This window comes from Nicotiana sylvestris, chromosome 9, assembly GCF_000393655.2.
Source record: "Nicotiana sylvestris chromosome 9, ASM39365v2, whole genome shotgun sequence".
In the NCBI taxonomy this organism is placed as follows: Eukaryota; Viridiplantae; Streptophyta; class Magnoliopsida; order Solanales; family Solanaceae; genus Nicotiana; species Nicotiana sylvestris.
The window spans coordinates 181,080,160-181,096,514 of NC_091065.1; the positions used below are offsets into that span (position 1 = coordinate 181,080,160).

General features: G+C 39.5%; 1 protein-coding gene across 1 annotated transcript; it reads left to right on the forward strand.

Moving 5' to 3' along the window:
* The first annotated feature begins 15,411 nt into the window (after positions 1-15,411).
* Positions 15,412-16,125, forward strand: LOC138878674 (uncharacterized). The gene has a single exon (XM_070158361.1). The coding sequence runs from the start codon at positions 15,412-15,414 to the stop codon at positions 16,123-16,125; it is 714 nt and encodes a 237-aa protein (XP_070014462.1).
* The last annotated feature ends 230 nt before the right edge of the window (positions 16,126-16,355 follow it).

Below are 16,355 nucleotides of genomic sequence, written 5' to 3' on the forward strand. Positions count from 1 at the left end.
AGCCAGGACTGTCTGCTAGTTGTAGCATATAAAATCTGATTCAATTTATAAATTTTAACCCTATGGCTTGCCTAAGTGTTAGACGAAGACCCTATAGGCATGATATCTACTAATTCCAGAAATAATGAAGTAAACATGAATACATACTAGTTTAAAAAAAATCATTTTTATTAAAGAAAGGCGAGTTTTAGCAAAAGAGCACAAGTCATTTGTGACTAGTTTTAAACTTATAAGCAAATGAAGCGGTTCAGATTCGATTAAAGCTCCTATAGGCATGCTTTCTATGTGTTGTCGATTTTGGAAACTTTTATAGACATAGCAAGACTGTAGAAATCTTATAGGCATGGCATCTAATGTTGTACTTCGTTTAAGCCTATGAACATGATATCTAGATGTTGTTAGTTATTTAAGCCCTATAAACAGATTTGCCTAGTGACAGATGTATATGCAGGATTCGTATTTCCAGTTAACTACGAGCATGGTATCTATATGAGAGATGCAGAAATTTAACTATAGGCAGGATATCCATATAAATGCAGAATTTCAGAAAACTATAGGCAGTATATCTATATAGGTGAAGAATTCCTTATTGGCATAATATCTACATATGAAAGTGCAGAATTCCTATAGGCAGGATATCTATGTGATATGCAGAGATCAGAAATTCCGTATGAGTAGGATATATACCCCTTTTACATACATAGTTATTCCCCCCCCCCCTTTTATCACTATCCATCCCCAATAGTTTATTTCAAAGTTATTTCAGTCTAGAAAAAAATAAAGTAAAGAAAATACATAAGAAGTCGAAAATTACAACCAAGGAGAGCCTGATTCAGACTTCCTGTCTGAAGTATGAAGTAAACCAACTCTAGAGATCATGTTTCAAAGCCTTTCTACCACTTGGGTGTTTCAGAATTTCCTAAGAGTTTCATAAGAACTCCGGGTAGTGCTTACATCCAAATGTATCGCCATATTAAGCCAAAGTGCTGTGTGGAAGGGCCAGACCTCAGGTGTCCAAGTTCAGAGGGAACTCAAGGTCCCAAGGCAAGGCTCACAAGACAGGATGGCAGAACTTAGAGACTAAAGAGAGTGCAAATGCAGAATTCTTACAGGGGAAAAAAGGAAGGGAAACAGTACACATAGGGATATAGGGAATGAAGGATTGCGAGAGCACAAGAAGAAGAGGCTAATGGGCATACCCAGCAACGGGATATGCTGGCACACCCTCCAGCCTGTTTAGAGGTTAGGACACCATTGGTTCAAAGCTCAGTTCATGGACAACAAATTGTATTGCCATGCCCTAAGCCACCATTTACAAACACATGGGGGTAATGAGATAGGGAGCAAAGATTCACAACAGAAACAGGCAATAGAACATAGGCATACTAAGCTCAATGTCGAACTCTACAGAAAACAATAAAGTAGACATGGATATAAAGACTGGAAGTAAACACATTGGGGTGATGCTGAAACTTAAATCAGGACATACCAGTTTCGAAGAAATAAGTAGAAAAAGCAGTAGTTTTGTAAAAGCCAAAGTGCAAACAGGAAGACAGAATACTATAAGTGTGAGTTCAGAAGAGATAGTGAAATTGTGATGTCTGAAGTGTGTATTCGTGAAAAGGGTCGTGCCTTTTATAGTGTAGAAAGAGGGAAGAAATAAGGTAAGAAAATAGTTTGAAAACTGATTGTCAATCAATTACACAAGGCTGCCCTTAATTGAGGGATTCAGATTGAAAACGAGTAAAACCATTTAAGGAAAGGAGTTGAATAAACACTTTGTGTAAAGCATGAAATTGAGGGCAAATACATAAAGGTTATTTAAGGAAAGGGTTTTGACAGTACACGATTTGTGCAAATAAGGTAAGGGAGTCAATTAACAGCCAGTAAATCATAAGGTTTGAGATTTGGTATGAATGAACCAAGTCAGAAAAGATAAAGAATGGTTTTACTTAAGTCGAGTAATAAAGGAAATTATTAAAAGATGGAAAGAAATCAATCAAGCTATATTCAGAAGGAAGTTTGCACTAATTGTAAATTTGAAAACCATTTATAGGAAAATTCATCATATATAAGGAGCATGTGAGCATGAAACAAGACTGTCATGTAAATCAGTAGAAAAAATCCAGTGTAGAAGAGTTTAGTAAAAAGTTCAGCATTGTATGAAAACAAAGATGTCCAAACTTAGTTGAGAGACTCAAAGCCAGTCTGAAAGAGTTAAGGGTTCTAAAATAAAACCCTAGTTCAATCAAACCTCAGCAGAACCCCCAAATTCTAGAGTTTCCACCCTGAATCAAGTACAAAGATGAGGAGGCAAGTAGTCGAATCGAAACATGTTTAGAGGTTTTAGAAAAGAACTGAAACTTCTAACATGCTTCTTCCAGCAACAGAACTCATGAATAGCATGTAAATACAGTAGAGGGGTTCAAGGCAAACAGAGTAAAGAAACTAATTCGAAACATGATGAGAAAAGACTGATAAGAACAGTAGAAGAAAGCATGCTTAAGAAGAGCCTTTTAAAAGAAACTTAAACAAAATTCAATAGAAGAAAAATAGTAAGATCACTTAAGAACACGGTAGAAGAATACAGTCCGCGAAACATACCAGAACATAGTAGAAGAAAATAGTAGGACATAGTAGAAAAGCTTACAAGAACATAGTATAGAAAGCACAGTAGAAGAACATACAAGAACGGAATATAGAAAGCACAGTAGAAGAACATACATGGTAGAAGGAAAACACAGAACACATTAGAGGCAAATACACACAAAAGAAAAGGAAAAGAAAGTCAGAGAAACACTTAAGCATTTTCAGAAATCCTTAAATTGTAAAAGAAAGACTTTGAAAAGTAATTTTCGAAAGAAAAGTTAGGGAGATCGTTTGAAAACTCAAAGAGAGCACAGATACACAACGGATCTAAAGAGATCGGAGAAAACCTCAAAGGGTTAGGGTTTCAGAAGAACCTTATAAATGAGAAAGGCTTTGAAAAGGTCACCGATCTGAGTCGGAGAGGTCAGATTCAGGCTCAAAACACCATGGAACACCGGAGCAAGGCCGGCGATGACTCTAGAACCTTGAATCGGCAGAGGGCTGGGTGCAAACCTTCGAGGTCTGTCCTTGAATCTTCAGGTATCAGGTGTGTAAGAGCAAGGGGAGGTGAGTATAGGGCCCTCACAGCTTGGGAAGCCATGGTTTGCGGTGGATTTCGAGGTGGAAGATGATGAGAGGCGGCTAGGGTTAGGGAAGGTTCAAGAGAGTTTGAGAGAGAAGAGTGGTTTCAGAGGCGGCGGGTGAATGAAAATGATTTTAGGGTTGGGGTAATTTGTGAATTAAAAAAGGAAAGGTAGAATCGAGGCCGTTGATCAGTTTGATCAATGGCCAGGATAAAAAGGGGAGCCGGGCGGGTTGGATAAATGGGTCAGGGGTCGGGTAATTTAAAATTGCAATTACCTTTTTTATATTTTGGTATAAATATGAGAATAAAATAAGTTAATCACCAAAATCATAATTCGAGGAATAGTTATTGGTTTTTGTACTGGTAAAATAGGGCAATAAATTGATTTAAAAATCTTTAAAAAAATTAGAAAAAATACTAAAACATTTGGACACACTTATATATACATACATATGCTATTTTTAAAGTATTTTGAATTTATAAAAAAATATATAGGGAAAAATTGGGTATCAACAGACGCACCTGTGGTAGCGCAAGTGCGAGATTCTAAATGCTGATGCAGAAATTGGCAATTTAGTGAAAACCGCAGATGCGATGGATTTGGTCGTAGAAGCGATACCGTAGAAGCAGGAAATGGACCGCAGGTGCGAAAAACTTGGGTCAAAAAGTATATAATGTTTCCTTCGTGAATTTTTGCTAAGTTCTCCATTTTTGAAGACGGGAAGCGAGCTAGGGCAGTGAATTCAAGGGAAAAGCGAAGAGAATCAGTTGGGTAAGTTCCTTGAGCTTCATTACTCATGTTTATGATTATTTTTTTATTATTTAATCATGGTATTAGTGGAAATTAAGGAAGAAAATTGAGGGATTAGGGCTTGAGATTAAAATACTTTTGAGTGAGGATTTGAGGGGCCATTTGAGGTCGAATTTTGGTATTCTTGATATGTATGAACTTGTGAAAGGATAAGGTTTTCATTGATGTTAATTTTGTCGGATTTCGAGATATGGACCCGGGGGTCGTGTTTCGCCAATTTCAGGATTTTGGTATAAATTGGATATTTTCGAGTGGGTTTTGTTCCCTTAGCATATTGTGATGATATAAATATGATTGTGGTTAGATTTGAAGCATCCGGAGGCCGATTCAAGAGGCAAGGGCATCGCGGGCTAGAGTTTGGAGCGGATCGAGGTGAGTAATGATTTTAAATGTTGTCCTGGTACATATGATTCTTTCCCTGTTTGACTACCATATAATTGAAACTTAAGATGAATATGAGTTGCCTTTGGTTGACATTGTTTATATATGTTTGCTATGGCTTAAATGCTGAAACTATAGTGGTGCAGAAGCTCTTCCTTTATCTCTAAAAATGCATGAGTCTCTTTATCTCTAATTTTATGTCATAGGGTTCTGTTTTCTTTGTTAGATTTTAGCATTGATTATCTTATGCTGGTGTGGATTTCTGTTTCTTTTGCATTAGTTAAATAACAGTCTTAGACTCCCCTCCTTAACACCTTTTTTGTCCATTAGGCATGACCCTTACATGGTCAGGTTAATAGATTGAATTTTCCCCTTTTCTCTTCCTTTTGAGTCTATTCTAGTATTGCACCAGGGCAATATGCCATGATTTGGGGGTTTGAAACCTATATTGGTTCATGAGTTTAACCTTTAACATGGTTAAACCCATGAATCATAACTGTTCCTTGCATTGTCTGTTTATGTTTGGGTATGACAAATATATTAAATTGGTACAATTAAAGGCATTTTTGTGGATCTGACCTCTTCACATGATCAGATTCACGAAATCCTCAGTAGAATATGGCTGATTTGGACAAGTAAGAAGTTTCATTTGTGGTGTTTAAACCACCAGCTTGTAAGAAGCAGTTCTGTATCCGATCTTTTGCAAGCTAGTACCTTCGCTGTGAAGAGTCTGATGGCAGGAATTCAAGACTAGAAGACATTCTTCTTTTATTTCTTTTATCGTTTCTTTCTTTCTTATTAGATAATAGCTGTAAAGTACTGGTAGGACAATGTTCATTAATTCTGTAACCTTTCTTGTATAAAGTTTTGAACTGAAAATTTTGTAAGAGGGCTATTTTTAATTTAAGTTTAATTATTAATAGACTTCCAATAATAGATTTCTCTTTTGTAATGAACATGTTTAGGATTGCATGTAGTTGTAAACTGGGCTGCACTTGTAAACAAGCCGAAGTCTTTGGCTCATTCGAAGCAAAGTCTAACCTGGGCCATGGGCTTGGGCAGTTGGACTTCATAGCTTAACCCAGCAACACATTGTTTATTTTTCACTGATTACCAATACATATCCGATGTATCTTGCAAATTAATGTAGTAGAATCAATTTTCAATCTAGCCTTGTGTTTTGGATTTTTTTTTCGAGAATGACTTCGTTTATATATATTGTGTAAAAGGTAGATAGTCCCAATCTAGAAAAAGTAGCCATCTGGGCCTGCCTAAATTTGAACCCAACGTTGGCTACCTAATTCGAATCCAGCAATATTGTCCTTAAGCTCCCTTTTGATTTCTGAGCCAAATTGTGAGCCTAATTTCAGCTCTCAAAGCTGATTTGTTAACAAATTACTGCTGGCACATTCCCCTTGTCCCAAAACGGTTAAAACTTCTCTTAGTCATTTAGCTTTTCTTAAAATTAAGTTAGTTTGAAATAAAGATATCTTAGATGTCCTTAATTGAACAAATTTTCTTTTAGATCATTTGAGGTGTGCTATTTTCATTAAATAACCCATGACCCTCATAAAATTAATTCAAACCTTGTAAAATCTAGGTGTTCCATCAATTAAACTCTCCAAGGCCCTCACAAATGTTGTTAATTTAAATTTTCGTAGTTGTTTTAGGCGCGTTCTTTAAATTGATTTTTTTTTAATTTACTAATTTTGGGTGTACATTTCATGTGACCCAATTTCAATTTCTCAACAATGCTAAATAGAACGTGTCGTGAACCGTGGATGCATTTCATGTAGTGTGGTTCAAGGTATATTTTAAATAATGTTGAATCCTCCTAAAAGCGGTTTAAAATAATTAAAAGCGGTTCTAAAGCTAAAAATGCACCATAGGTTAAAACATGTAATAAATCGGATAATAGGCTAATTTTAATAGTTTAAGCGATAGTGTTAGAACTACGGAACCTAGGAATGCCTAACACCTTCTCCCGGGTTAACATAATTCCTTATCTAGAATATCTGGTTTCGTAGACTTTTAAATAAAGTCAAAATTTCCTCGATTTGGGATTTTAAAATAAACTGCTGACTTGGGACACCAAATAAATTATCCCAAGTGGTGACTCTGAAATTAAATTAAATAATCTCATTTCAAATAATGTTACTTTAATTGGAAAAACTCCCTTATATTACCCTTGGGTGGTAAAAAAGGAGGTGTGACAGCTCTGGCAACTCCGCTGGGGATCATAACCCAGAACTTTTGGTTCAAGGTTCAAGAATTCGAGCGTAGAATAACTGTTATAGTTGGCTTGTTTTTATCTGGTTTTTACATGTTGAGCCTAATGTGCTAAATGCCGTTTTTTACCACTTTGATATTGTTTGGACTGTATATTAATTGCTATGAAACCCTCCTCTCTCTAAGTCTTCTAAATCATCTGGGAAGTGTACACTTCGTGTAACTTCTTTTCTGTTAGAGTCACATCCTAATTTTAGAATGAGGTTCGGACAAGTTGCAAAGCCGGTGAAACTTCTATATTCCCGGTATGCTGCCCCCCTCGGTTCGAGCTATCCACTCGGGTAAGCCAGGTCTAGAACAATACACCTAGGATTTTAAACCTAGTATAACAAAGCCTCATGCATGATCCCTAGTAGGAGCGCTTGTTTGGATCATGTGCATTTGACTTTGGAGACTCAACACAGGGGTTGGGTCTGTCTAGGACAGGTGAACCCGAAATGAAAAAACCATCCTGATGCATTTTACTTGCTACTTGTGCATTTATTTGTTTCGGATGGCATGTCGACTGGCTTATGAATAATGGAGAAAAGTGGAGAGAGAAAAATCAATTTGAGGGCTGAGATTGATAATTACCAGTTTTTGAAAAACTCGATATCCAAAAAGTACCGAAACTCTGCCGAAATTTTGAAAAAAAAAAGAAAAAAAAAATTGTTTCAAGAAAAAAAAAGAGAAAAATATATTTGGTATTGTTTTATTATGTCAAAACTGCCGGAACTATGCATGTTTGATTCTCACCGGATGTGGGATACGTAGGCAACCTTCACCGGGTCCAACTCCAGTTTTGCAGTAATAACCCAAAAAAAAGAACAAAATTTTTGTTGTTTTGTCATAAATAAGTTAGGTGATGCCGTTTTTGTCTAAATAGCTGAATGTCCCCAAAAGGGCACATGAAGGCTGTTTTGCAAGAATAGCCACTCATGACTCCTCTTTTAAATTTTGGCCAATTAGCAAACACAGCCCTGAAATCTTCTTTCATGAGGTGCTAAAGGGACGTATTTGCAAAGGCGGGTTTTGTTTTGAAATGGAAATTTTTTGAAAAAAACTGATAACTTTCTTTTGAGTCAAAATAAAGCATGATTTCTTAACAATCACTCTAATAAATGTGCAGGATAAACACAATTGAAAATGAACCCTTCACAGTTTTTGAGGAAATCCCATTACAGCTCCATATATGGTGGAACGACTTAGGAAAAGTTAGTAGAGAGACTATGGTAAAGGTTTTAGGCGGTCTTGTTGGTCTTCTGAAAATCAAACCAAGGTTGGATGTAGTTGAGGCTCTGATACCTTTTTGGGACCCGATGCATAATGTGTTTTATTTTTCTGATTTTGAGCTCACCCCCACGCTGGAGGAAATAGCAGGCTATGCCGGTCTTAGTGGGAATCCCAAAAATCGGTACCCTGTGGCGCTAAGAACAGTGACTCCTCACAAGTTTCTAGATCTACTGAGCATCAGTCGGGAGGTTCAAGAATGAAATCTATCTAAAGGATTTTGCACATTCCACTTTTTGTACCAGCCCTATGGCAATCCCTACTGTTTTGAGGCACCGGGTACTAGCCTAACTCATTCAGGAAACAAAGATAAATGGGAGGCACGGCGGGTATTGGCTTTTATAGTGGCAATCCTGGGTGTCATAATCTACCCAAGAAAGGATGGAAACATAGAATTGGGTCTTGTAGGAATGGCCAATATCATGATTAAAAAAGATAATGTCACCCTTGTTCCAATGATCTTAGTGGAGATTTACTGAGCTTTAACCGTATGCCGAGAAGGGGGAAAATTCTTCGAGGGTTGTAACTTGCTCCTACAACTTTGGATACAAGAACATCTTTGTCACCGTTTGGGGTACATCTGAATTGCATTGAAGAGCATGAAAACCGAATAGTGGGTTTTGAATTTCTAGAAGGTACAGAAGCCTGGTTTGCGTATTTGAGTTCCTTAAATTAAGACAAAATTGAGTGGACTTTCGGTTGGCTCCCTGTCACTGAAGTCATTTACATGTCAGCCAAGGTGTGCTATCTTCTTTTAATGGGTCTCCGGAGCATTCATCCATACGCTCCACACAGGGTGCTGCGCCAACTGGGTAGGTTCCAAACTATCCCACATGACGAAGATCTGAGCCGATAAGTCATCGAATTGGGTCCGAAAACTGTATTCCCAGAAGGAAAAGTTCGTCAAATTTGGAATGAGTGTAGATTTCTAGAGCCAAAAACTCAGGTGCGTGACCTATCTAAAGGCGAGTTAGACCCTAATTACATGGCTTGGTTTGGTAAAAGATTTCAAGTCCCTCGGGAGCCCGAACGGCCTGCTAAAAGACCCCACGTCTAGCACCTCATAGACGATTCGGGGGAGCAATGGGATTGGTTGGCGAAAGAGGCAAGCTACAGGGCCAAGATAAGAAATTGGAGGGACAAATCAGGGATCTCAAATTCAACAATAGTATACAAGCTGCTGTCGATGAAGGGGAAAAGAAGAAGCTGGATCAAGAAAACAAAGCCCTTCGAGCCTAGATCCAAAAAATGAAGATAGATGCCGAGAATCAGGAAAGAAGCCAAGCAGATGAAAGGCTCATAAGTGGTCTTATAAGGAAAGTATTTTAATATCAGGATGACTTAGAAAAATCCGAGGTTAACCTAGCAAGAGCCCGAGCACAGCTGACAAAGAACGCAGAGGGACGGGTGGAGTTTGTACAGCAATTAAAAAGGAAATATGAGGGAACAGTCACAGGGTTGAAGAAAAAGCTAACTACCCTCGAAAATAAGATGGCCAAACAAGCTAAGAACTTTAAAGTAGAAAGGGAACATTGCTATGCATCAATGTCCCAGTTAGAGGAAGATATGCAACAACTGCTGGGTCAAAACCATCATGACACCCAGGTGCTAGAAGCTAGGTCTCATCAAATAGGGCGTTTTCTCCAAGAAAAGGGTATCAACAGAGAGAGGGTTAGAGCAATTGCTGATTACATCGTCATGAAGTGCCATGAATGTGAAGACATGACTAGAACCACTTTCTTTGCTACAGTAATGACCTTTGTTCATCAAATAATGAGTGACCTGGAGCGTCTTCAAGGGGATCTTGCACGCAGGCCCATGGCAAGACCGACTGATATCCCACGGGCCCCTGGAGTAGAAGCACTTATGTACTCTTGATTTTCATTTTTGAGTCTGTATTTCAATTTTTAGTTTTAAAATATGTTTCAAGTCTATTTGTAGCTTTAAATTCCTAGAAAGAGTATGATGGAGTCTTATGTAATAGAGAACAGTAGAGTTTTTATTAATGAAAATTGGAAAACCACAAAATTGTTTCCTTATTTTTTCGCATTTATTTGTTGAACTACGTGATGATCTAATTCACATTGTGTCGTGGTACGTAGGCAATAATCATCAGATTCGGTCATGATTTTGTAAATAACTTGAATGTAAAAGGAAAGTGGAAAAGAGAAAGACAAAAGAAAAAACCAAAAAGAGAGAAAATGAGAGTGCAAAAAGAGCAAGAGAGAAGATCGGGAAGATAAACAAAAGCCGGGATGAGACATGCAATCATTGCAAAACATGTAAAAAACACATTTAATAGTATAGGTGCATCATACCCTAATGTGCAATTCCCTATGTGTTAATTGCTTCAAACTAACCGGTTTGTTGTCTACTGTTGAGTATAGGCTCACTTTACCAGAACACTTTCTGAGGTTTGCCCCCAGATGGTTTCGGGAGTGGCCTCCAGCATATTTATCACTCCACCAACTTCGTCTGCAGTGCATCCCACTTTGCCTAGACCAAGCTTTTATCATTCATCGTTTACTTTCCAAGTACCATCTTTTCCACCATAACCTACCCAGTTTACCGCCAATTCTTACCCTCAACAACCCCGGTACGAGTTTACCGCGGGACAAGAGAAGGCTACAAAGAACCGCAAGCAAGAGGAAATTACCCGAAAAATGAGGAGCATGGAATAGAGCCTTAAGAACATACAAGGCTTGAGCGGACAAAAGAGTGTATCCGATGCTGATCTATGTATGTTCCCACATGTGCATTTGCCCCTGGGATTCAAGACCCCAAAGTTCAAAAAGTATGACGGGCACGGGGATCCCATAGCCTATCTCAAGAGATATTGCAACCAATACGAGGGGCAGGAAAAGAAGAGCTCCTAATGGCTTATTTTAGAGAGAGTCTGGTTGGCATTGCATCTTAATAGTACATGGATCGGGACATTTCTTGTTGGCACATTTGGGATGATCTGGCCCGAGATTTTGTCAGGCACTTTCAGTATAACATAGACATAGCTCCCGACAGGAATTCTCTATCGAATCTTAAGAAGAAATCATCGAAACGTTTCCGAGAATATGCTGCTAAATGGCACGAACAAGCGGCCAGGGTCAAGCCCCTAATGAATGAAATGGAAATGGTTAGTGTTTTCCTACAAGCCCAAGAGGCTGACTACTTTCAGAATATGATGTCTGCAATGGGGAAACCGTTTGCTGAGGCTATCAAGATTGGTGAGATGTTCAAGAATGGTCTTTAAACAGGGCACATATTGAGCCAATCTTCCATAAGAGCTATATCCCAAGCAATTCAAGGCGGGTCTGGAGGTGGAGCGAATAGAAAGAAGAAATAAGAGGTGGCGATGGCAACTTCAAGTCTAAAAAACCCCTGTCCACCTAGAGGTTACTTCCCTCCAAGTGCCCTACAACATTATTATCCTCATCAGGATGTGGCCTATGCTATGGATCCTCAGCTGTATGCAGTAATGAATGCCCAGTTTTATGCCCGGCCACAACAACAATTCAACAAAAATAGAGCTCCACTCTTAGAAATAACCCTCCCCACCTAGCTCAATATAATCCCTGACCTCCACAAAATAGTTTCCCCTACAATACCTGTACTCGGGAGCCACCCAGGAGAACAAACGACACACCTATTGGTGAGTCATGTTCTAGCCTTTTCCCTAAATTTGTCCAAATGGGTTTACTACAACCCATACCCCCGAATAGGCAAAACCTAGTGTCACCTTCTTACCAACCTGGCACCCGATGTGCCTACCATTTTAGGGTGGAAGGACATGACATTGAAGACTGTTGGACTTTAAAAAGGGCTATTGAAAACCTCGTAGAGCAAAAACAAATAGTGCTGAAGGATGAAGAAATTCCTAATGTGACCAACAACCCATTACCGGCTCACACAAACGGGCCCCTTATTGGGATGATTTACGAAGATAAAGGGTTTGATCCTACCTTGAAACCCATCATTGCAATCGCTGATGTCAAGAAAAAGCCAAAGGCTGATGCAAAGCAAGAAAAGGGGGAGAAGAAGAGTAAACCCAACCCTTAAAACACAAAAAAGACAGTGGAAACCAAAATTGAGATAGTAACCCCGAAAGATGCCATTCTTTATGTTCCTCGGTGTCACAGGAAAGAACAAATGACATTGAGCCCTCCAATAAGGTTCGAGTTGAACAAGGGATCAAAGATGTACGTGCCTAAAGGGACCTATGTTGTACGTGAGCAGGTAATTTCACCAAGGCTGAATGACCCCGGGGTTATTGGCCGCACACCACAGAGGCCCATGATAGACCCCACTGTCGTCCCGTGGAATTATAACAAGGCGGTAGTAACCTACAAGGGAAAAGAGGTCTTGGGAGAAGCAAATGAAAGTAACCCAGCTGAGAAATACCTTAATGTGGGAGAAGTGAACAATGCCAAGCAGAAATGCTTCCCGATCAAAAAGCCAGTTAGTGCCGAAGAAGTAGAAGAGTTCTTCAGAAAAATGAAAACTGCAGACTATGAGGTAATAGACCAACTTCGGAAGTCTCCTTCATAGGTTTCACTCATGTCTCTGCTGGTGAGCTCAACCGAGCATTAGAAAGTGTTGATAAAAACCCTTAACGAAGCTTATGTTCCATTTGAAACCACTGTTGAACAACTGGATAGGATGGCGGAAAGATTCTTCACATTCAATCAGATTTCCTTTAGCAAGAATGATTTGCCCCGGAAGGGGCCTCCCACAACAAAGCCCTCCATCTGATAGTTAAATACGAGGGGTAATACGTGAAGAGAGTCATGCTAGATGGCGGATCTAGAGTTGATATCTGCCCTCTCTCAACTTTACAAAGAATGGAGATTAGGACTGAGAGAATCAGGCCTAACAATGCCTGTGTGCCTGCCTTTGATGGTATCAAGAGAGATACCATAGGTGAGATCGATTTGATTTTGACTATTGGTCCTGTGGATTTCGAGGTGACCTTTCAGGTCCTAGACATGGACACTTCTTATAATTTCCTTTTGGAAAGAGCTTGGATTCACGCGGCAGGGGTTGTACCTTCCACTCTCCACCAGATGGTGAAATTTGAATATGAAGATCAAGAGATTATAGTCCACGGAGAGGACGAGCAGTCAATTTACTGGGACTCGTCAGTCCCATGTCTCGAAGCTAAGGAAGGTAGTGAATATATAGTATATCAAGCTTTCGAGGTTGTGGTTGCAGACCAATGTGAGGAGGGAAGCCCATGCCCTTAACCTTTTCTGTCAAATGTGTCCATCATGGTCACTACTAAAATGATCAAGCATGATTATAAGCCTGGGAATGGACTCGGGGTATCATTGCAAGGTATCACAGAACCTATCACTTTACCTACCAGCGAGAAGTTTTTTAGAGTGGGTTTTCATGCCACAAAAGATGATGTGACACGGGTAGATGAAAAAAAGAGCAATGGTTGGGTTTTACCTTAGCTGGTTCCACATCTCTACAAATTATTCATCAGGCCCAAGTACAATGAAGAAGAAGAAGATGAGGCCTTCACGGCCAAGGAAGTTGAAAGAATATGTAGGGCTATGAGGTAGATGTTGTATGAAACCCACATGGTTCAGTCGGGAGAAGGCTCGATCACCGCTGAGGTGCTATATATGGGGTCCAATGCCAAGTTGCAAAATTGAAAGGCTACTTTGTTTCCACTCAGGCGGCAATCCCGATAATCCAGTCTTGCCATCTTTTCTACATCACCAGCTATTTCAGGGTGTAACTAGGATGTTTCTTTTAGTTTACTGTCTTTAAATTCCAATTTAAACCATGTTATCTTCAAAATTCAATGAAATGAAATCAATATGTCATCGTTCATCTCTCTTTATTCTTTCTAATTTTGTTACTTTTTTCTTATTTCTTCTTTCAGTTCTAATAATGCGGCTTTAAATATTATGACATGCTTGCGGACTTCAAGCCCAGATCCAAACACGTTGTCTAATTGTGAATTATGAACCAAGAACCGAAATATAATGAAGAAGAGGCTTTTAGGGAAATAAACTTAGAATTGGAACAATTCGAGAATAAACCTATGCCAAACTTAAATGAAACCGAGCCGATTAATTTGGGTAGTTCTGTAGAAGTCCAAGAAACTATGATAAGCATTCACATGAATGAAAGAACTAGGGATGCATTGATCCAACTTTTGTTCGAATTCAAATATGTGTTTACTTGGTCCTACGATGGCATGCCAGGATTAAGTGTCAATTTGGTGGTCCATAAGTTGCCAACTTACCCCGATTATCTCCCTATCCGGCAAAAGCAGAGGAAGTTTATAACTGATATCAGTGACAAGATCAAAGAAGAGGTCACAAAACAGTTGAAGGCAGGGGTAATCTGAGTGGTCCGATACACCACATGACTGGCTAATGTAGTTCCCGTGCCAAAGTAAGACGGAAAAACTTGAGTGTGTGTTGACTACCAAGATCTGAACAAATCAAGTCCAAAGGACAACTTCCCTTTGCCAAACATACACATCATTATCGATAAATGTGCCAAATATGAGATACAATCTTTCATGGATTGTTATGCATGATATCATCCGGTGTTGATCGATGAAGAGGATGCCGAAAAGACGGCCTTCACCACGCCCTGGGGCACCTATTGCTATAGAGTCATGCCTTTTGGTTTGAAGAACGCAGGGGCAAGTTATATGAGGGCCATGACTGCTATCTTTCATGACATTATGCACCAAGAAATCGAGGTTTATGTGGATAACGTGATTATCAAATCCAGAACACAGGACGACCAAGTTTGGGACCAGATAAAGTTCTTTGAGCGGCTATGTAAATATGATTTGAAGCAAAATCTGGCTAAAGTGCATTTGGGGTTCCGTCTGGCAAACTTTTGGGATTTATAGATAGTCGAAGGGGCATCGAGATAGACCCATCAAAGATAAAGTCTATCCGAGATTTTCCTCCTCCAAGAACTAAGAAAGAGGTTATGAGCTTGCTGGGAAGGTTAAACTACATTAGCCGAGTCACTGCTCAATTAACATCCACATGAGATCCCATATTCAAGCTATTGAAGAAAGATACGACAATTAAGTGGACAAATGAATGTTAGGAAGCCTTCGATAAAATCAAAGAATTTCTGTCAAATTCGACGGTCTTGGCCCTACCTGAACCGGGGAAGCCATTGTTTTGTACTTGACAGTCTTGGAGAATTCCTTCGGTCGTGTCCTCGGGCAACATGATGTGACTGGAAGGAGAGAGCAAGCAATCTATTATTTGAGCAAAACGTTCACAAGTTATGAAGCGAAATACACTTTTTTGGAAAGGACTTGCTGCACTCTAACTTGGATCGCTCAGAAGCTTAGGCATTACTTTTTGGCCTACACCACTTATCTCATCACCAGGCTGGACCCTCTAAAGTACATATTCCAGAAGCCGATGCCCACAGGGAGGTTATCAAAATGGCAGATCCTGCTCACTGAATTTGACATAGTCTATATGTCACCCGCACGACAATGAAAGCCCAGGCTCTAGTGGATCAACTAGCTGAAAACCCTGTTGATGATGAATATCAGCCTTTGAGTACTTACTTCCTAGACGAGGAGGTGAATTCAGTCAAGGTAACATCGGAGGACACGAATACTTGGAAAATGTTCTTCAATGGAGCTGTGAACGTAAAAGATGTCGGGATTGGGGCGATTTTGATCTCACCCACTGGTCAGCACTATCCATCCATAGCCCGACTTCAATTTTTTTGCACAACCAACACCATCGAGTATGAAGCCTGCATTATGGGTATGAATATGGCAATCGACCAAGTTGTTGAAGAACTATTGATCATGGGGGATTCAGATTTGATTATCCGACAAGCTCATGGTGAATGGGAAACTCAAGATGTCAAGCTTATCCTATACAGGAAACATGTGGAGGATCTTAGTAAACGGTTTAAGTCATTCGAGTTCAGGTACATTCCTCATTTTCACAATGAGTTAGCCGATGCACTCGCTACTTTGGCTTTGATGTTTCCGTATGTAGGCAATCTCTATATTGACCCATTGGAAATCCAAATCCGAGAAAGGCATGGTTACTGTAATGCTTTTGAGGTAGAACCAAATGTTCATCCATGGTATCATGATATCAAGAGGTTTCTGATAACGAAAGAATATCACGAGCAAGCTAATGGAGATCAAAAGAGAACCATTAGAAGGCTTGCCGACGGTTTCTCTTGAGCGACGAGGTCTTATATAAAAGGACTCCAGATCTTAACTTACAAAGATGCGTGGATGCTGAAGAGGCAAGAAGAATCATGCATGAAGTGCATGCAGGGGTGTATGGACCCCACATGAATGGATACGTCCCGGCAAAGAAGATCCTTCGAGCAGGCTATTTTTGGATGATTACGGAAAAGGATTGCTTCAGTTTTGTTCGGAAATGTCACCAGTGTCAGATACATGGTGAC

Bases quoted from the DNA above. Each gene is read 5' to 3' on its own strand.
- LOC138878674 (XM_070158361.1), top strand. From the start codon at position 15,412: ATGAAAGCCCAGGCTCTAGTGGATCAACTAGCTGAAAACCCTGTTGAT.